The sequence below is a fragment of the Rhinolophus sinicus genome, linkage group LG07 (genome assembly GCF_036562045.2).
Source record: "Rhinolophus sinicus isolate RSC01 linkage group LG07, ASM3656204v1, whole genome shotgun sequence".
Taxonomy (NCBI): Eukaryota; Metazoa; Chordata; class Mammalia; order Chiroptera; family Rhinolophidae; genus Rhinolophus; species Rhinolophus sinicus.
In genome coordinates this window covers 66,771,458-66,794,401 of record NC_133757.1, presented here as the reverse complement: position 1 = coordinate 66,794,401, position 22,944 = coordinate 66,771,458, and the positions used below count along the sequence as shown (strand labels likewise).

Here is a 22,944-nt window from a genome sequence, read left to right as displayed (position 1 = left end):
ATATTAAAACACAGAAAATAAGAAAAAATATCCATCACATGGAAAATAGACCCTGAAGAGCTATTTACATCTAATAGGAGTTCTGGGAGGGAGTAGAAATTGGAAGAGGAGAAATAACCACAGAGACAATAGAAAGCATGAGGGTAGGAGTGTCCAAGCAGAGTCTTGGGCAGCCAGCCAAACACAAAGATGTGTCAGGAGACAAGTATTGGCAAATATAAATTTACCCTTCTGCCCCTGGTGTTTCTTTCTTCATCTGTGTAGTGAGGATGATCAGAAGTATATCTCTTCAGAGAGCTTGTGGAAAGATGTGGCACAGTTGAGGGGTTCTGGCTGTGATAACAGTTCTGTTTCCCCATTCTCCTCCCCTTGCAAGTCACAGTAGCTGCCAGATTTCCCATTCCTACCTTACAGCAGAGTGGAAACAAAATACTCTGTAAAAGGAACAAAAGAAGAAAACAGGAAATTTCTCTGAGTAGAGTTATTTGAGGGTTTTTTTAAAGAGATTTTTTGTTAAAGTACAGCTAACATACAATATTATGTTAGCTTTAGGTGTACATCATAGTTATTCAACAGTACCCACCTAACTCTATACAGTGTTATTATCACATTATTGATTATATTCCATATGCTAAAGAAGTGATCACCATGGTAAGTTCAGCAACCATCTGACATTGTACCGCGCTGTCACAATATTATTGATCTTCCACCCTTTTTAAAATTTTCGATTACAGTTGACATTTAGTATTATTTTATATTAGTTTCAGGTGTACAGCATAGTAGTTAAATATTTATATAATTTAGGAAGTGATCCTCCTAACTAGTACCACCTGGCACTATACATAGTTTTTACCTGATTGATTATATTCTCTATACTTTACATCCCCGTGACTGTTTTGTAACTACCAATTTGTATTTCTTCATAGAGGTATTTGAGTTGATGAATAGAAAAGACACCCTGAGAGTCTTAAAAGAATACTAGTAGACAAACCTAGATACATTCTGATGAAATTTGTGAACTTCACATATAAATATAAAATCTCATAAGCTTCTAAAGAGGAGCATTTGGTTACCTCTAAAGGGGTGAAAAATCAGACTTGCAGTTAGACTTCTAACCTGGACATAGAATGTTAGATGACAGTGGAGCAGTCAATTAACTAAAAAGTACTCATGGGACATATTTTGAACTCAGAATCTTATCCCTAACCAAACTGTCATTCAAAGCGGAAGCAAAAGAAAGTCATTTTCACCCATGACCACTAGGAATACCCCCAGATGTACTGTATCAAATGAAAAATTAATCCAAGGAAAATAGATGTGGCGTTCAAGAACCAGTGATCGAAGAAAGCAGTAAACCTTCAACTCCAAAGTATTGATAACTAGCTGAGAATATAATGTAGTGCTAAGGAAGGGTTCATAAAACAGAGTAGGTATGGTTTTAAAGTCTAAAATTTGTAACAAATACTTACCATGATTTTAAAGTAGTTTGGGAAGGTGGGAAATGGGTAAAGGCATGTTGGAAGGCTTATTCTGAGCAAGGGAGAAGCTACAGATACCGACCAATTAAATGTTGGAATAAATTCTTTAAGGAAATGTAATCCAGCAGTTCCATTTCCAGGGATTTATCCTACAGATGAATTAACATGTGGGAAGTCATGTATATATAAGGCTATTTATGCTGAAATATTTAATAGTGGCAATAGATTTGGAAGGATACACAAAAACTAGAGAGGGGAAATGGGCCTCTGGGATAGAAGGGAGAGGTTTCACTGTATGCCCTCAGGTCATGTTTAACCTTTTAATCACACATATTTATTTTGTGGAATTTTAGAAATATGGAAAATTGGGGAAGTTTAAAAAAAAATGTAAGGATTTAGAGCACGTCGCCAAATTTGGCTGGCCCCCTGTATTAGTATGACCTGTGACCTAAGAGTAGTTTTTACATTTTTAAGTGCTTGGAAAAAAAGAATACTTTGTGACATGAAAATTATATGAAGTCCAAATTTCACTGCCTGTTGGAACATAGCTATGCTCATTTATTTACACATCATCTGTGGCTGCTATTGTGTTACAAGACCTAGCTTGTGATGTTTACCGTCTGACTGTTACTGAAAATGTTTGCTCATCCCTGGTTAAAAAACAACAGACCTCTGTATATACAGGACTTTTGCTTATGACAAATTGGGCATTTCAAGTTAGTGCCTGACACAAAATGAGGTGCTGTCTTCTGGTGATCAGTACTTTTCTTTCTAAATACTTACAAAACATCGATTCAATGACATGTTGAAGAATCCTTGTATCATTTTTAATACTTATCAATTGTTCAAGAAGTAAAAAGTTCTAATTCCCTCGCTCACAAATATTTATACTTCACAATATTTTAGTTTTAGTTTTCTGACAGCGATCATGTTTTCCAAATAATTTTGTGACTAATTTTGTTGTGTAAAAAGTGAACTCAAAACTGTAAATTTAATTTTTGAAAACTTTAATAATTATTCCATATAGAATATTTAGGAAGATTATGCAGAATAGAACTTTAAAAATCCATATATCCAAATGGATTGTTTGCATTTTGTAGAAAGCAGTAGGTTACTCATTGCAGAAGTTTGGTGCACTGCAGTGTAAGTATCCTGCAAATGACGTATGAAATATGTATATGACCATAGATTGTAGAATCAAAAGATGGGGTAGAAAGTGCCTGAAGGTCATAGTATGTAGGAATCAGTGCTGTAGAATGAACTATGTTTAACACTCTTATGTTGTCTCAAAATCACAAGGCAAATAGAAAAGATGTAACAAGACCTTCAGAATAATATGATTCTACTTTTGAGGGAGAGGGAGGGCGAGGTTTAGTTTTGTTTTTAAATCCAAACTGGTAGTCAACAAATCTTTACCCTTGTTTTCTTAATGAACAAACTGGAATTTTCTTACAAATGCCTCTTTAGCACTACTACTAGAACTAGATCTGATTTAAGAAAAAAAAACACAACAGCTTCATTGAGGTGTAATTGTCATGCAATAAACTACGTATTTATTTAAAGTATACCATTTGATTATTTGCACATATGTATACATCTGTGAAATCACCACCACAGTAAAAAATGATGGACATATCCATCACCCTCAAAAGTTTCTTTGTGCCCTTTTATAATTATTTCCTGATACCACCTCTTATGCCCTCCCACCTCCCCACACTCCCCACCCCAGGTAACCACTGACTCAATCTGCTTTCTGTTGCTACCTTACATTTTCTAGAATTTTATAAAATTGGAATCATACAGTATTACTCTGAGCTTCTGTCACTCAGAGTAATTATTGAGATTCACCCATGTATTAGTAGTTTATTCCTTTTTATTGCTGAGCAGTATTTCATTGTGTGGTTTTTTGATCCATTCATCTATTGAGGGATATTTGAGTTGTTCCTAGTTTTTGGTTTTACATATAAAGCTGCTCTGAACATTTGTGTACAAGTCCTTGTATGGACATATGCTTTCATTTCTCTTGGATAATTATCTGGGAATGGAAGGGCTTGATCATGTGGTAAGTTTCTGTTTAAGTTGTTAAGAAACTGCGAAAATATTTTACATTCCTACCAGCAGTTTATGAAAGTTCTAGTTCCTCGGCATTATCAGCAACACATCAGTGTTTAATTTTAGCCATTCTAAAATTAGCCATTCTGTATAGTGGTATCTCATTTATAGCAGTGGTTTGAGTTTGCATTTCCCTAATGACTAACAATATTGAGCATTTTTTCATGTCCTTATTTGAAGTGTTTGTTTAAATCTTTTGCCAGTTTTTAATTAAGTTGTGTTTGTTTTATTGTATTTTGATAGTTTTTAAAAATATATTCTGAATACAAGTCCTTTATCAGATATATGCTTTGTACATATTTTCTGCAGGTCTGTGACTTTTCTTTTCCTACTCTGAACAGTGTCTTTCAAAGAGCACAGTTTACTAATTCTGATGAAGTCCGGTTTATCAGCTATACTGTTAGTGTTATATCAAAGAAATGTTTGCCTAACTCAAGGTCACAGAGATTTTCTTCTCTGCTTTCTTCTAGTTTTATGGTTTTAGGTTTTACATTTTGATCTGTGATTCATTTTGAATTACATCCTAGTGGATTTAGAATGGTATTTCATTGGGTTTTGATTTGCATTTCCCTGTTGGCTGATGATATTGAGCATCTTTACATATGCTTATAGGCCATTCTTGTATTTTCTTAGAGAAATATCTATTCAGATCTTTTGCCCATTGGGTTACTTATCTTTTTAATATTGAGTTGTAATAATTATTTTAAGATTTTTATTAAAAAATATAGCTAACATACAACATTATATCAGTTTCAGTTGTACATTTGTATCCTAAAAAAGTGATCACCATAAGTCCATCAACCATCTGACACCAAAGCATGCTATCACAATATTATTGACTATATTCCCCATGCTGTATATTACATCCCGTGACTTAATTGTTTTATACCTGGAAATTTGGACCACTTAATGTCCTTCACCTTCCCCCCCCTTTTTTAATTTTTCAATTATAGTTGACATTCAGTATCATTTTATATTAATTTCAGGTGTGTAGCATAGTGGTTAGACATTTGTATAATTTAAGACATGATCCTGACTAGTCTAGAACCCACCTAGCACTATATATCATTATTACCATAACATTGATTATATTCCCTATGCTTTGCTTTACATCGCCATGACTATTTTGTAACTACCAATTTGTACTTCTTAATCCCTTCACCTTTTTCACCGTCTCCCATCTATCACACCAGCATATCCAATACCCAACACCATACATAGTTATTGCAGTATCATTGACTATATTCCTTATGCTGTATCCTAAATATCCATGACTACTGGGTAACAACCAATTTGTACTTCGTAATCCCTTCCCCTCTTTCACCCATCCTCTTAACACCTCTCCCATCTGGCAACCATCAAAATATTCTCTGTATCTGTGAGTTTGTGTCTGTTTTGTTTGTTTGTTTTGTTCTTTAGATTCCACATACAAGGGAAATAACATTGCATCTGTCTTTCACTGACATACTCCACTCAGCACAATACCCTCCAGGTCCATCCCCTCCAGGCCCACCCAGGTCGCCACAGATGGCAAGAACCCATTCCCTTCCCTCGCCAAGCAATATTCCATTGTATATATGTACACCTCCTCTTTATCCGTTCTTCCATTTATGGACACCAGAGCTGCCTCCACATCTTGGCCATTGTAAACAATGCTGCAGTGAACATATAGATGCACATGTTCCTTTGAAGTAGTATTCGGGTTTCTTTAGATAAATACCCTGATGTGGGATTACTGGGTCCTTTTTTCTCTCTTGTTATAGCCTTTGTTTTAAAGTCTAGTTTGTCTGATATTAGTATTGCTCCCCAGCTTTTTGTTGTTGTTTCCATTTTGATGACATAACTTTTTCCATCCCTTTCAGTCTGTGTGTATCTTTCGATCTGAAGTGAGTCTCTTGCAGGCAGCATATATAAGTTTTGTTTCTTATCCATTCAGCCCTCCTATGTCTTTTGTTTTGATTTTGGGTTTTTTGTGTGTGTGTTTTTTGGGGGAAGAGGAACAGTGTACTTCCAGGATTTTTTCCAAGTCAAGTTGTTGTGCTTTCAATCGTAGTTGTGGAGGGCGCAATTCAGCTCCAGGTCCAGTTGCCATTGTTAGTTGCAGCCCACCATCCCTTACGGGAGTCTAACCAGCAGCCTTTGTGGTTGAGAGGATGTGCTTCAACCAGCTGAGCCATCCGGGAGCTCAGCGGCAGCTCAGCTCAAGGTGCCGTGTTCAATCTTAGTTGCAGGGGGCTGAGCCCACCATCCCTTGCAGGAGTCGAGGAATCGAACCGGCAACCTTGTGGTTGAGAGTGCACTGGCCCATGTGGGAATTGAACCTGCAGCCTTCAGCGTTAGGAGCAGGGAGCTCCCACCACCTGAGCCACTGGGCCGGCCCCCTTCCTATGTCTTTTGATTGGCACATTTAATCCATTTACATTTAAAGTAATGTTTTTTTTAATTAAATTTATTTGGGTGACAGTGGTTAGTAAAATTACGTAGGTTTCAAGTGTACAATTCTACAATACACCATCTATAAATATATATCACATTATGTGCTCACCATCCAAAGTCAGTTCTCCTTCCGTCACCATATATTTGACCCCCTTTACCCTCTAAAGTAATTGTTGATAAATATGTAGTTATTGCCATTTTATTATTTTGATTTTTTTTTCCTGTCTTAAAGAAGTCCCTCTAATATTCCTTGTAATGCTGGTTTGGTGGTGATGAACTCCTTTAGCTTTTTTCTTATCTGGGAAGCTATTTATCTTGGTTGTAGGTCCTTGCTTTTCATCACTTTGAATATTACATGCTAATCCCTTCTTGACTGCAAAGTTTCTGTTGATAAATCAGCTGATAGTTTTATGGGCACTCCTTTATAAATTACCGTGTTTCCCCAAAAATAAGACCTAGCCGGACCATCAGCTCTAATGCATCTTTTGGAGCAAAATTTAATATAAGACCCGGTCTTATTTTAATATAAGACTGGGTATAATATAATATAATACCGGGTCTTATATAATATAACATAGTATAAGACCCGGTCTTATATAATATAATATCTTAAATATAATATCTTGTCTTATATAAGACCAGGTCTTATATTAATTTTTGCTCCAAAAGACGTATTTGAGCTGATGGTCCGGATAGGTCTTATTTGGGGGGAAACATGGTACTAGTTGCCTTTATCTTGCTGCTTTTAGCATTCTCTCTTTGTATTTAACCTTTGCCATTTTAATTATAATGTGTCTTGGTGTGGGCCTATCTGGGTTCATCTTGTTTGGGACTTTCTGTGCTTCCTGGGCTTGTATATCTGTTTCCTTCACCAGGTTAGGACATTTTTCTGTCATTATTTCTTCAAATAGGTTTTGAATGCCTTGCATTCTCTCTTCTTCTGTTGTATCTTTTTTTTTTTTTTTTTTTAATTCTTATTGGGGAATATGGGGGAACACTGTTTCCTCAAGACATCAGCTCCATGTCAAATCATTTTCAATCTAGTTGTGGGGGGCGCAGCTCAGTTCCAAGTCAAGTCCTTGTCTTCAATCTAGTTCTGGAGGGCGCAGCTCACTGGCCCATGTGGGAATCTTACTGGCAACCTTGGTGTTATGAGCACTGCACTCTAACCACTGAGCCAACCGGTTGCCCTCTCTTTTCATTCTGGTACCCCTATGCTGCAAATGTTATTACACTGGACGTTGTCCCAGAGGTCTCTTAAACTATACTCGTTATTTTGGATTCTTTTTCCTTTTTGCTGTTCTGATTGGGTGTTTTGTACTACTTTGTCTTCCAAATCGCCAATTCAGTACTCTGCTTCATCTAATCTGCTGGCAGTTCCTTCTAATGCATTCTTCATTTTAGTTATTGTATTCTTGACTTCAGTCTCCTCAGACTGTCAGCTCCAGTTCCATCCCATCAACTTAGAGTCTTCTGGGCTCTGTTGGGTTCCGCTCCCTGTGCTGTGGCCTGGAAACTGAGCCAGTCAGCTGGGCAATTGTTTGTTTCTTGTTTCTCCAGGGTCATTGTCCTTTATTACCTAATAATGTTCAGTATCTCGAAAATTGTTTCATATATATATATACATGGATTTTGTTAATTCGTTTTTGGTTGTTTCAAGTGTGAGAATAAATCTAATTCCTGTTACTCCATCTTAGCTGTAAGAGGAAGTCTCTTTAGTCTGTTTTGACAGTAAGAATTGATGGTTTCCAAGGCTGTTTGTTTGTTTGTTTGTTTTTAACTCTAAGATCTTTGATTTTTGCATTCCATATCTTTAACAGCTCATTTTTTCCATCTCCACAGTATATTCCATTCTCTCCTCCGAACAGTTAACTGCCTGCTGTTTATGCTTAGAGGTTACTTGGGATTAAATCTGTGCTGTGCATAAACCTTATTTATGATGCAGACACATTACACAGAGCAATTACAATCAAGGTATAACAGCAGAAAAACATATAAAAATTAAACCAATGTTTTTCAGGATTTAGGACCACAACCCACAAATAAATAAATAAATAAATAAATAAATAAAATTGTGACATAAAACTTACTACTATATGTGATATACACTGTTATTTCCTGTTCTATTTCATTGAAAAATAAACCTTTGGTAGTGACCCATTAATGGGTCATATCTCACAGTTTAAAATATATTGTCTAGAAAAATATGAGGTACCACATTAATAAAAGGTAGAGGTACTTGGATTACATATGTTCGTTCTATTATCAAGTTTCACTTCAAAACAGTTTGAGTATAGTACAGTTAAATATGTATAATTTTATTAATAATTTATACAAGCTTATGTCTCCACATTTTTAGTTTTAGGCTTTCCTAATCAGTAAAAAAATGACAAGGACTGATGCTCCTTGGTGATTTTCTTCCATAGGTTCTGCTGCTCTGGTAGAAACTATCTGGTAAAAGCCTATTGTAGTATCATGTCCTTCTAGACAAACACTTGGTTAGAATGGAAGTTTTCTGTGGCAGAGGCCTTCCCTGCCTCCTGTCTGCTAAGTTCTTAACCATTTCTATTCTATAGTTCAGAACCCTTAGTTTAGAAAGAAACACAGAAGAGCTCACACAACTGGTTGTGGTATGAATGGTACCATGTAATTTTGTAAATTTATATAGGGTTTTTAATTTATCCCTATAAATGAACATTAAATTGTTCATGTTTTTTCCTTTATATAGATTCTAAACCTCTCCAGACTTGGAGGAAATCTGTTGCTGTGTAATACAGTGGAAAAAATTATGTGTTCCAATACTCAAATAATCTGCTGGAGGATTTTGGATGTAAAAATGGTTTTTAATGTGTTTTCCAGATGTCTGTGACCTTTTGAAATTGTTTTTCCCTCCACTTAATTTTAAGGCTCTTAGAATGACTAAGTTGAGCCATAGAAATTAATGAAGTAGAATGCTTGAACTAAATAAACTGGAAGAACATACCTCTCTCTAGTAAGCCATTATTAATATAACAAGAACAATTTATAGAAATTCAGTTCCTAAATGGTGATATGCAGTAGGTGCGAAATGGTGTGTTAATCGAAATATTTATTGTGTTACTAAAGAGCTATAAGCAATGTAATTTTCGAATAAGAGAACAGAATATGTTTAACACAAAATATGCTAAACATAAACATGTTTCTTTGATTCATTCAGGAGATTATGGATGTGTAGACATTCTGGTTAAGGGTATTATGTGTGATGTTGTAGTGCTTTGTAAGATGTTTTTCTTAACAGCTCTCCCAGAATTTACTGAATATTCTAAATTGTATTAGCACCTCTCATGGTGCTCTGCGTGTGGTGGTCACATAGCTACGTTCACTGAAGCTGCCAACAATTTGATGTACATAAGGAAACAAAATTCTGATTGATTCTGATCTGTTTCTTTCAGAAAGGTCACCACCCATGTAATGGAATTTTATCCGATTCTGTAGATCAGATTCCTTTATTCTGGATATCATGGTGACAATACAGGAAGTATGCATAATTTCTCATTTCTACAAGTAGTCTTGACTGCTGAAGGAAGAAATTTTTTAAGCTACAGCAGAATTCATTTTGGTACCTTTTATGGAAATCCTGATTTTGTTTTTAATTTTTTGATAACCTTTTGCTAAAGGTATGAACAAGCAAAGAACTTATCTCATTAGGCAAGTCCACAGTAATAAGAATGCCTAGAAGAGGACTGATTCTTCAGACCCGGACCCACTGGCTGCTGTTGGGTCTTGCTTTATTCTGCAGTTTGGTATTATTTTTGTACCTTCTGGAATGTGCCCCACAGACCGATGGAAATGCATCTCTTCCTGGGGTCATTGGGGAAAATTATGGTAAAGAGTATTATCAAGCACTACTGCAGGAGCAAGAAGAACATTATCAAACCAGGGCAACCAGTCTGAAACGCCAAATTGCCCAACTAAAACAAGAATTACAAGAAATGAGTGAGAAGATGCGATCATTGCAAGAGAGAAAGAATGTAGGGGCTAATGGCGTAGACTATAGAGGCAACAAAGAACAAGCACCTAGTGATCTGTTAGAGTTTCTTCATTCCCAAATTGACAAAGCTGAAGTTAGCACAGGAGCCAAACTACCTAGTGAGTATGGGGTCATTCCTTTTGAAAGTTTTACCTTAATGAAAGTATTCCAGTTGGAAATGGGTCTCACTCGCCATCCTGAGGAAAAGCCAGTTAGAAAGGACAAGCGAGATGAATTGGTAGAAGTTATTGAAGCTGGCTTGGAGGTCATTAATAACCCTGACGAAGATGATGAACAGGAAGATGAGGATGGTCCCCTTGGAGAGAAACTGATATTTAATGAAAATGACTTCATAGAAGGTAATGAGAACCGTGTGTTGGTCCATAGTTATGTTAGTATAACAAATGCTATTGTATGCCAGTAATGTAAGTCAGTCATTTTCCGCAATAGTAAAACATTTAAGTTTTCATCTACTTCATTCCACCAAGAATTTGAAGTGGCCTTTTGAAAAAAGTTACAATGTGATCATGAAGTAGAGAACAAGAACCAGGGAAATAGAATAAGTCTAAGCTTATACAGAAGAATACCACCCAAATTGAAGGGTTCTTAGAGCTGTTTGTGTATTTACATGTGTATACGAGTATATTCGCATTCCTCTGTTAACTGGTCTTGATGTTCCTTTTTTATACTTTTTAAAATGTGTGAAGATTTGAAAGACATTTGATAAAGGGGAAAAAAAACCTGATTTAGTAGATTAGTGGTTATTCTGCATTTTGGAGGGAGGAGAAAAGCATGTGTCAGAACATCAAAGAGGCATACATAGTTCTAAAAGAGCACATCTTTCACCCTGTTTCCCTGAAAATAAGACCTAGCCAGACAATCAGCTCTAATGCGTCTTTTGGAGCAAAATTAATGTAAGACACAGTATTATATTATATTATTATATTATATTATATTATATTATATTATATTATATTATATTATATTATGTAAGACCCGATCTTAAATTACTATAAGTAAAATAAGATAGGGTCTTATATTAATTTTTGCTCCAAAAGACGCATTAGAGCTGATTGTCCGGCTAGGTCTTATTTTTGAGGAAACACAGCATTTGGAAAAGTAAAGAAATAACCTCTTCCTAATACAGACTTCCGAAAGGGCATGGGACTTTTATATATCAATATGGGACATGACTCAAAGGTTGAGGCACAGTGCTGTAAATTGAGATATTTGTTGATTGATATAAACAGGAATAATTATAGATCCCTACCCATCTTTATCTTAATACTCTCTGCTAGATATTTAATTGCAGACTTAAAATCATTTTAGATATAAATCTTTCTTTAAAGTTCTCCTTGCTTGATTCTATAAACAGTCTACCCCGTGGAGTTTTGCTGACCCTGACTCATCCTGGGTATCACTGGCTGTGTTGTAATAGAACACCTGGAGGCTTTCGGAGGCTGTCAGGGAGAGCATTGCGCTTTTTTGGGGCATTTCAACTGTCTTCTCTCTGTAGCCACCTCTTTTTTCTGCTGTCACTTCCTGCCATTTTTAATGGGTTGTTTCTCTCAAAGCTCTTCTAATTTTTCTACAAGCTCAGCTTTTTGTCTTTTCACTCTATATGTTTGTAGCTTATGGCAGAATTGAATGCTGTAGAGGAAGTGAGATAACTGAGTAACATGTAAAAAGTCTTCACATTTGCCTGAAAGGAAAGGAACCAATGCCAGTTTTGTTATATCCTATAGCTTCTGCTTATAACTCTCCTTGGATTCTGTCACTTACAGGATTTTTCTCTGTCCCTCACTTTTCCTTCACTGTGCCACTCTCCTCATCAAAACAATAATTACTGACAACTGAGCAACTCCTATTTTTCTTTCCAGACTTCAGCTTAGATGACACTTCTTCCAGAAAGGCATCTCCAACCTGCAAGTCTAAGACAGCAATGCTTCCTGTGTGCTCTTGCAGCCTCTGCCCTGTGTCCCCTCCCATAGAGCTTGTTGTATGGCATTGCCCACTCTCTGATTGGGAGTTCCTGCTCAGCTGTAAGCCTCAGGAGGCGTGGGACCAGGTCTATCATGTTCTCCATTTTATTCCCACATATTGATGGTGACTCATACATCTGTCATGTAACCTTTCTCCTGAGTGTCACATGTGAAACTCAGATTGCCCAGTAGACGTCCATGCTTTTCTTCCAAAGGCATCTCACATCACCACGTTTAAATCTATACTGATTTTTCTTTGTCTGACTTCCTTGTATTCAGTGTATGTTTGTGTAAGTGTGTGCGCACGTGTGTGGATCACTGTGTTCTTCTTTATTGTTTTGTCACTCTCACTAAACTGACCCTTCCTCTCAAAACTGGGACATGTAGCCCTCTTTATACCACCAGTGACTGACACAAAGGCATTCAATTCATTTTTGTTGAGCTGAACCCAGCAATAGAAGTTTTGACTCTCAGGTCTGGAATTTAATGCTGCTAGAAGTAAGTTCTTTATTTTCATCATATGGTTACTGTGTTAATAGGCTCTACTATTTAAAAAATCATATGTAAAAAGGAATAATTGTCATTTGGAGCATATGTTACAGATCGAGCAGTGAACTTTTTTTAATCTCTTTTCCTTTTAAAGAAATAGTTGTTACTGACTGTACAGTGGGGATAAATATTTTCAGAAACAGATGAAAACCCTACAAATCTGGTTTCATACTTTTGATTTTTGAGTAAAATCAGTGTTCACACTGAATTTGTGGATTTTGATATGGAGACATCTTTGTCCCTGGCTCTTTCTAGGTTATTACCGCACCGAGAGAGATAAGGGCACACAGTATGAACTCTTCTTTAAGAAAGCTGACCTTACAGAGTACAGACATGTGACCCTCTTCCGCCCTTTTGGACCTCTCCTGAAAGTGAAGAGCGAGCTGACTGACATTAGTAGGTCAGTTATTAACATCATTGTGCCGCTTGCTGAAAGAACAGAAGCATTTGTGCAGTTTATGCAGAACTTCAGGTAACTCGGGGTTAGTGATTTGGCTCAGTGCACTTGAAAACATCACATTTCAAGCACATCTACTTAATTTGGCTTCACTGAGTATGATTGCGTAGAATTACAGGATAATTTTATAGGCTTTGGGGGACTTTATTTTTGATATCCTTTTTTTTCTTAAAGTATGTGTAGTATATTGTGTTATTGACAGTTTGAACTGTGATGTAAATTGAGGATGACAACTATAAGAAACTGAATTTGATGACCTTTATAATTACATGCAAATTCATGTTAGGACAAGTTGAGTGTTTCAAAATAATGTTATTGAGGCATAATTTACATACAGTAAAATCCACGTATTGTAGGGATACAGGCTTCATGACTTTGGACCAGTGTGTACCCACATGTAGCCACCTCCCTAATCAAGATAGCGGACATTGCTCTCTACCCAGAAAATGACCTTGAGAACAATTTGAGCTTTAAAATTGAAATAAATTTTAGAAGTACAAACATTCAACTAAAAATTGGTACAAAGTTATTCCATCTTGGGAAGCAGAGACTAACAATTTGTAAAAGATTTTTTTTTTTTTCTCCCATTAAATTTGGGTATTTTAAAATGCTGAAGTGTTAAAGAATTAACAATTACATATTAGAATAAATATTTGAGGAAAGTTGTGCTTTTTTGTTATAATAATTGCCATGTTTTAAATACTTTAATGTGGTAGTTGTAATGTTTGTAATCCCAATCTTTTATTCTCATACTGAAATTGTTGGATTTAGAAGTTAATTAACTTTTCTGTAGCAGAATATCTAGAAATCATACTTCCAAATGACTTCTGCCTGTTTAAAATAGCTTACTTCAGGTCTGATTTCCTAAAGCGTATTTTTAGTGCATGGAATTTCCTTCAGTAAGTAATCTCAATGGTGGCAAATATTTATTCTTTGATGATAGGTGTAGTTTCTGGTACTAGCCAGTCTGAAAACAAAATAACTCTTGAATCAAAACATGAATATTTATTTGTTTAGTTCTGAACTGATGGGCTTATTTCCCTGAGTAGCTTGTAATTTGCTTCTGAAGGTAATACCAACCAGAGAAAAAGTTGCCAAAAAGTTTTGAAATTTGGCAACGTTGTTGAACTGCTTCCACTGGCCCTTTAAGGGTTGCACTCATTTAGACATGTATGTTGTTATTTATTTTTGGTGATGCCTTTAAGAATTCAGCAATATTGCCACTTTAATATTTTCTTAAAACTTCACATGATTTTTTTAAAATTAGTAGTGCCTCGTTCATTCTCTTGTTAAAGCTTCATGTGATTGCTTTCTGAATGAGGAGAGCCTCATATTTTCTTGAATGAACTTGATTTTTCCATTCTCTTAGGGATGTGTGTATTCATCAGGACAAGAGGATTCATCTCACAGTGGTGTATTTTGGTCAAGAAGGACTGTCTAAAGTCAAGTCCATCCTAGAATCTGTCACGAGGTTGGTGAGCTTTGTCCACCTTGAAGTCCTTGGTATATAGTATATAACATTAGCAGAGTGAGAATGTCAGGTATTTGGAGTTCATGAGTTAATTTGGAATAGCCGCTGTTTAGAAGTTGGCTGAGCATGTGAGTGGTGGCGAGAAGTTGCCCATTTCCCCCGAGGTTCACTCGTACAGCTAACTAAATGACTCACCTTCCCTCAGCCTTCTAGTGGATGGCCCGCCATGATCAGGGTGCTGGCACTGCGCAGTCCACTCCCCTCTGTGTATTTGCCTCCATTTATTACTTCTTCATTCCCCTCTTTTTCTAAATCTAATCCGTTCATTTTGACATCATCTCCTGAGTTTTTCTCTTACTTGTCACCTTTCTTTCCTTCCCTTTCCCCAGGTTCCATCTTCTCACCCTGTAAATAATACTTAGGTCTTCCCTTATCCTTAAGAAACACCCGCCTGACTCCATAGAACCCCGTAGCTACTAGTAGGTTTCTGTCCTTTCACAGCCAAACCTCCCAGGACAGTAGTTCTCTCACCATGCAACTCATGTAGTACTTGGCACATAGTAGATTCTCAGAGGTTTGAATGAGTGAATTAGTAATTCCTTAATACTCCGTCATTAATTCTACAGCATCTCAGCAATTTCATCTCTAAGTTATGACCTAAATGCCAAATTCAGCCTTTTCTCTGCATCCTTTTTTATTGCCTTTTTACATTGGGCATCTGACAGGTGCTACCTTTGTGACACGTCCCTCTGATGTTTGTAAAATGTAAGTAGTTATAAATGTAAGTATGTTCTAATGTAAGGCATTAGGTAGATTGTCTTTTCTAACCACACCAGTTCTATATCCTTTACTTGCTGGTTTGCCTTTCTGCTAGTTGTGGCCGTTCCCCGGGAGTCCAGATTTGGCTGGACTCTCCATTCTTCTTGAGTCATTCAACTAACATTCACCGAGTCCCACCAGCCATGTTCCCAGTGCACTGCTTGGGCAGGGGGAGGGGGTCTGACTGGATGGTTGGACAGGATGGGGTACAGGAGAAGGACTTGTAGTCCCCACCCCGAGGGGGCTCTCTCCCAGCACTGATGTGTAAACATAAAAGTCGCCTTGTCCCTTATGCTGGCTGCTCCTCCTGATGGCCCTCTCCCAATTCAGAAGGACCATCCTCATGATCCAGGCTGACAGCCAGCACCTTTCACTCATTCTCCACCTCTGAGCAGTCAGTTCCTGCTTACTGCACAGGACCTCCACTCTGTCCTTTCCTCGCTGCTGCCACCACCCCGCTTCCCCCTCCCTCCTTTACTTTCCTTCTTCTCTTCACTCCTTACCATTTGCAGGTCACCTGCTAAGTGCCAAGCTTATATTATTATTCCTGAAGTCATCCCTGCATTAATCAGGACTCCTCTGTGGCAAATGGTGGAAACCTCTTGAGCTTGCTCAAGGAAAATGAGAGAGTTATTGAAGAATCTTGAATAACTCGCAAAACTAAAGGGATTATTACAATCAAATCTGGGGAAGAAAACCAAAACAGCTTTGATCTCTTAGGGACTGGAAGCAAAGACCGGAGTAGCATCAAAACTCTCTTGTTGCCTTCTTGTCCGTTTTTCTCTGCATCTGGACTTCATTCTCCTGTCGCAGATAGGCTTCTTCCATATGTGAGGTATATGGCTGTTGGCAGCTCTGGGCTCACATCTTCTCAGCCTTGACATCAGAGAGGAAAGAGCTCTCTCCCAGATCCAGCTGAGTCATGCCCAAGGAACAACTTTTGCTCCCTCTTGAGCCAGTCAGTGTCCAGGTGGGGGTATTGTGATTGGCCCACCTTGAGTAGTCCCCACCCCTAGGAAATGACTGTGGTTAGCGTATTCGATGATTAATTCCTCCATTTTGTGCTGGAGCATGAGATAGTGATCAGCAGTTTCCCCCAAAGAAGGGAGAGCTTTGTATCCCACAAGAAAGGGCGTAGGGGCACTCGGAACTTGGAGTGCAGTTTATCCACTATTTGAACCTGTGCTTCCATGTCTCCATTTCCCATCCTGTATCACTGTAAAAGTAATCTTCCTAGAATGTTCCCTTTTGACCCAGCTATGCCCTAGTACAGGAGTTCTCCAACTTTAATATCAGGATCACCTGGGAGCTTCTTCAGACACACATGCTCAGCTCTCCCCAGCATCTGATAGGAGTCTGGGGTAGGCCCTGAGAATTTGCATTTCTCACACATTCCTGGGAAGCTGATGCTCTGGATGGGGCGACTTCACTGTGAGAATCACTGCCCTGGCTCCTGGCGGGAAACCGACTCCTCCTTGTCTTTAGGACACTGACTAAGTTCTCTAACTCCTCAGGGAGGGTCCTCCTCGTCTGACCCTTTTTTGGTCTTCGAGGATCCCTCTGTGCCAATCTGATTTGTCTGATGCTTGATCTCTGAAATGCTTTGTAGTTTCTCACCTCTTGGCTTTTGAGGATAATTAATTGTCATGGCCTTTACAGTCACCACTGAATTCAGGATTTTAACCAAGGCAAAATTTCAATTCCAATTCTAACATCTTCTCTAACTACTCCAGACAAAAGCAGTCTTTTTCCCCAGAACTGCTGTTTATTCATTCATTCAGCAAATATTTATTGAACTTCTGTTCTATGAGTGGTGCTGTGTCCATAGTCATGCACAAAACAGAATCCCTGCTCTTGTGGAACTTACATTCCAGTGCGGGGAGACACTCAAACATATCTGGTGAGGAAAGCAGATGGAGATTGAGGAGAGAGGGGTTGTGGTATGAGGGGATCCCTCTGATAAGAGAACATTTGAGCAAAAAGCTGAACAACTCAATAGGAGAACACTGAGTATGTTTTGTTCATGTGGAATGCATTAGCTCTTACCAGACATTACAGACACACATGTTTTTCCATGTGTGGATTTCTTCCTTTCACAGTAGACTCTTAGGGCCCTGAGGTGCAGTGGCCCCTCCTTAACACTTACTAACCGTCTCACTGCCACCACGTTGCCACAGCTGTGGACATGTAGTGACTGTCTGCCTTTGATGACGATCGTGTACATGAAGCCGATGAGTTCCTTCCCCTGTATGAATGTAGAGGCAACATAATAAAGTATCAGAAGTGTAAAGTGTATTTGTAAGTTGTGTGGAAGGGAGGGAGTCGTTAGACTTTAAGTGGGACTTAAAATTTGTTGATGTGTTTTTCTCATAGTGCATCTAATTTTCACAATTACACCTTAATCTCACTGAATGAAGAATTTAATCGTGGACGAGGACTAAATGTGGGTGCACGAGCCTGGGACAGCGGAGAGGTCTTGATGTTTTTCTGTGATGTTGATATATATTTCTCAGCCGACTTCCTTAACAGCTGCCGGTTAAATGCTGAGCCAGGTGTGTAAAATGTTAGGTGAGCTGAGTGTAGAATTTAGAACAATGTCGGCACATCCCATATTTTGAATCAAGTTAACTGTGTTTTTTTCAAGTTATATTGGGTGCGGCAGTAGATGGGGGGAGAGGGTTTATCACTGTGTGAGGGTTACAAATGATAAATGTCTAACTATTACATTGTTTTGTACACTTGAAACTAATAAAAAATTTTTAATAAAAAAATAAAATAAAGTTATATTTGTGGCATAATTAACTGGAATATTAAATAGAAAAATGAAACTTTGTCGCTCTGAAGTTCATAACTCTTGTTCTCTTATGGCCAAATTCCAGTGTCGACATTTGAATCCAATAAACAAATGCAGAGAAATAAAAAAAGTCTTGAAATTAACAAGGAGGAAGCAGCACTTGTCAGAAAAAGTCTAAACCGACCTGTGGAGATGTGTGGGTCAGGAGCACTCTGCCCTAGGCAATGGCGCCATGAGTATTGAGGTCTACCGTGTTTCCCCAAAAACAAGACCTAGCTGGACAATCAACTCTAATGCGTCTTTTGGAGCAAAAATTACTATAAGACCCAGTCTGATTTTACTAAAATATAAGACCCGGTCTTGTATAATGTAATATAATGTAAGACCGGGTCTTATATTAATTTTTGCTCCAAAAGATACATTAGAGATGATTGTCCAGCTAGGTCTTATTTTCGGGGAAACAGGGTAGGTAGCTACAGTGCCCATTTCCGTATTGTGCATTTTGGAATGATTTCCTGTATTTTGCTTTATGTTATAGATGTTTTTTGAAAATGTATGAGCAAATGATATTTTTATAAATCAAATCTTTAAATGTGAAAAAGTTTTCTGTATTAAAAAATCTGGTAGTGTTTTTTATATAGAACTATTTATATCATACAGATATTACCTTCTTATTAATCACTTTGGTGTGATAATTGTCAGGAACTCTCTGAGAGCCTAGTGAGTAAATAATGGTTAGGTTTACTTTTGTTACGTCAGACAGCATGAGGTTCAAAATATGAAAGTTGGAGGAGACATATTTGCTCAATATCAAAAAAAATATTTTTATATCCAGAAATAGATTTTTCTCTTGGGAACAGAGCTCCCCATTCTTGAGTGGGTTGTGAGGAAGTTGAGCAGAGCATGTGCTAGGAGTCTTGTAATAAACAGGCCACCAGCTTATTCACAAGGTCCTTGGCCGTCACTGAGCACTTCATATTATCACGTGTGATAGAGGCCAGCCCTAGCACGGGCTCTCTGTTGAGGGGAGGTGGGTGGTTAGCCAGCCTCTAAGGTCCCTCCAGAGCTATTGCAAGGGCTTTGCATCAGGTATTTTTAATTCTTTCCAACTTGTCCAAATCTTGTTCAAATCTATCTTGTTCAAATCTATCTGCAGTTCTATACTTCATTATTTTCTATGTATCTATTCATTGTACAGTATTCTTTGGATTTAGTATTTCTTTGGTTCATTTTGAAGGGTGGATTTAGCATAAGTTTCTAAGTTTCTTGGTGATTACCAGAGGTTAACCTATATCTACTACTGTAATTAGATGAAATAAAGAGTAAATAAATGGCTCACCTAATAAACAGCTGAGAAAATACCTTTGTGCATCTTCCCAAAGTATAGGGAATAAACGTGTGGAGCACTCTTTAGTCTTTTTTTTTTCTCTGTTCTTTTGCAAGGTTATAGTTTTTTAGCTTCACTACTGATACATTATAAAATCATCATGTTCATCAAATCAGTAGGGTGTTTAGTAGCCTGAATATTGATAAAAAAAAATATTGATAAAGTAAAATCATATGGGATCAAAGGAAGACTTTAACAAAATATTAATGGATATTGTAATACAAATCAGTCCTTCATTTTATGACTTCTTTGTGTGATCTAAATGTATATTTTTATTTATAGGTAAAAAGGTGTTTTACCCTGTGGTGTTCAGTCTTTACAACCCTGCCATTGTTTATGCCAGTCAGGATGTGCCCCCTCCTGTGGAGCAGCAGCTGGTAAGACACACTATGTTGGGGAAAGGCCACAAGGATCCCTGCAGGTTCCATTATGCTCGTTTCTCAAGTAGAAAACAACATTTCGATTAAAAACTGTATTTATTACAAACACATTTTCATAGTCTCTAACCCCTGCTAAAATGCTTTCACATTTATTGTTTTAGAATTAAGTGTCATTCTGGAGGGAAAAAGAAAAGTTTAGGCCACAGAGAAAAACTTCATGTTCCAGAATGTGAAAATTGTACAGTTATTTCTGCCAACGTATTTATAGTAATAATAAAAATAAATTTAATTTTAAAATCCTTATTAACTAGAAATTAAAACTACTCAATAAGAAGGAATAGCATACTATAGAAAGTTACTTAGAAAGTCATGGCATGGGAATGTCACATGTCAGAAATTTTAAATAATTTACTTTGTTAGAATCATTTAGATTTACAGAAAAGTTAGAGAGTATAGGGTGTTCTTAGACTTTCCCCTAATGTTAACAGTGTCCCCTAATGCTAGCATCTTATGTAACCACGGTACATTTGTCAAAATTCAGAAATTAATATTGGTAAGTTACTGCTAACTACACTGTGGAATGTTTTAGGATTTCACCAGTTTTTCTACTAATGTCCCTTTTCTGTTCCAGGATCCAGTACAGGATACTGTGTTGGGATACTATGTTGGGCATTTAGCCTAATTTTTTATTGTTAACATTAAAAAAAAGTAGAAACAAATGAACTAAGAAGTCAATTTAAGATATTTTTTAAAAAATGACTCAGGGGAAAAAAATAAAGATAAAGACAGAAATCAATGAACCAAAAGTAATAGTTTGACAAATATAGGAGGTTATTCTTTTTGTGGAAAAAAAATTTTTAATCACAGAGTAGGTAGACTTGGGGTAAAAAGGAAAACATTGGAAATTAAAATAAGAAAACATTGAGAGAAATCAGTTTTATGTGGTAAGTTTTAAAAGTTCTAAATAAAATGAAAGATTTGAGGATTTATAAACCATTAACACGAGCTAAGTTCATGTTAGTATTTTATAAAAGCTCATGTTAGTATTTATAAATAAAAGAGATGGAAGCTCTGAAGAGACTAATTGCTGCTTAAAAAGTTGGAACAGTTATCAGAAAATTACCCTGCAAGTACATAGATCTAATGTGCTACTGGTGAGCTTTTTCAAATTTTCTAAGAACAGGTAATATTAGTACCATATGATCTACTTAATACATTTTATGAGGCCAGCATTATCTTCATACCAACCCCTGGCGAAGCATACACATGCACATGCACAAATACGTGTGCACATGCACACACACCCACACGTGCACACACATGAACACATGCACGCACACACACATAGGCACATACACGCGCACACGTACATCACACCTCTGCCTTATCTGTAGGCTAGTATTATTTAGGAATATAGATACAAATGGGATCACATGGCAAACAAAGCACCCATATCTGCCTTATCTGACACCCTGAAAACTTTGTAAAAATGAATTATGGCGAAAAAGTCATATTAGTATTGGAAAGTGAGAGAAGTGAAAGGCATATATAATATTAGAAAATGAGAGGTGCCATTAATAGATCTAAATTTTGAGAAATTTCTGTATGATGGCAGTAGTTGGTATGGGATTGATGGAGGAGAGAACCGCCTGGAACATGTTCAGGGGATACCGACACTTGGGCTGCTGTGCATCCTCCGAGCTCACAGAAGACAGAGCAGTGGAGTGTGTGTGCCTCTCTGGGAGTGTGTGCTGAGCAGCAGGCATTGCAGAGATTGGCCTGCATGCTGAGGCAGCATGTGTGGCCCTGGAACCAGAAGGGCAGGTTCGGGGCCTGGGAATAATGAGCTGTAAGGTGGAGAGGGAGCCCCAGACTACGAGATAGCTGCCAGGCACATTCTGCTGAGACCAGGTTCAGCCCCTCCTCCACTGTTACTGGAGAAAGGCCCCTGCAGTCATAGTTAACGCCATGGGCTTTTGAACCATGATTTCTGAACTAAAAGTGAGTAGCAGTTAACGAAGGTTAACCAAACACTTGGGGAAAACCAGTGCTGAAAGAAAGGCACCAAATTTTAATAAAAAATTTAACACATGAGATTATGAATACAGATAGAAAACAACTTTAAATATATCTTTAGGGACATTAGAGAAAACCAGACTTATTGCTCAAAAAGGATCAGAACTTTAAAATTATGAAAATACAAAATTCAGTAAATGGGCTGAATATCAGAATGGTCACTGGTGAAACAAATTTGTAAACTAGAAGACAGGCACTTGGGCACATAAAGACCAAGAGATGACATGACAGAAAAATTGAGACATGGGGAATTAATCTAGAAGTTCCCAAATTGTTTAATAGGAGTTCCAGAAGGGAGAGAACAGAGAAAGGAGGAAATGGAAGAAAATTCCAAAGAACTTAGGTGTTCTGGCATTTGACAAGACAGGTGTTCTGGCATTTGAGGGACAGTCCTGATGGCTTCCAGAGCTACCAAAAATAACAAAACCTAGCTTGTCTATAAAGGAGTAGGAAATACCTTGAACATTCTAAAGAAAAATAACTTGGATTCCAGAATACATATTTGACCTATTCTTTAAGGGCAAAATAGACATTTTTAAACATTGAAGGACTCAAAGTTTACTTCTCACAGCACTTTTCTGGTTCAGCAGAATGAGAAATGAACATATTGAAAGAGGAAGGCCTGAGACTATAAAACACTGGTCAACAACAACCAACGCTGTAAAACTTCTGTTTAAATAATTCTTGATGACATGTAATAAAAAAGAAATAGGAGTTGGGAATTTAAAAAGTCAAAGGGTACATGCATACATGTATTACCTCACTGTGTCCCCCCCAGAGGGCCTAGAAGCAGGCACCACAAGAGAAACAAGCACACCCAGCTCCCAGATCTTAGTGTTGGGATAGGAAGTAGAAGAGCCTGAAGTGTCCTGTAGCTCCAAGAAAGTAAAGAAGCACTCAAGTGACAAAAGGATGGGTGTATGTCAGAGAGACACAGGAGCCTGAAAGGACTCCCAGTGGTAAAACTGGAACAATTTGAGTAACAAAATAAATA

At 37.5% G+C, this 22,944-nt stretch overlaps 1 protein-coding gene across 5 annotated transcripts in view; it reads left to right on the top strand.

Moving 5' to 3' along the window:
* The window catches only part of CSGALNACT2 (chondroitin sulfate N-acetylgalactosaminyltransferase 2), a 47,544-nt gene that overhangs the window by 2,308 nt on the left and 22,292 nt on the right, over positions 1 to 22,944 (top strand). For 2 of the 5 annotated variants that reach the window (XM_019719105.2, XM_019719106.2), the window contains exons 2-6: positions 9,458 to 10,394; positions 12,822 to 13,038; positions 14,393 to 14,494; positions 17,687 to 17,865; positions 19,777 to 19,871. In XM_019719105.2, the coding sequence (XP_019574664.2) occupies positions 9,734 to 10,394; positions 12,822 to 13,038; positions 14,393 to 14,494; positions 17,687 to 17,865; positions 19,777 to 19,871 (1,254 nt within the window). In that variant the 5' untranslated portion in view covers positions 9,458 to 9,733. Of the gene's footprint in view, positions 1 to 9,457; positions 10,395 to 12,821; positions 13,039 to 14,392; positions 14,495 to 17,686; positions 17,866 to 19,776; positions 19,872 to 22,944 lie in introns of those variants that run through there. The other 3 variants (XM_074337322.1, XM_074337323.1, XM_019719107.2) reach the window with 3 other exon arrangements.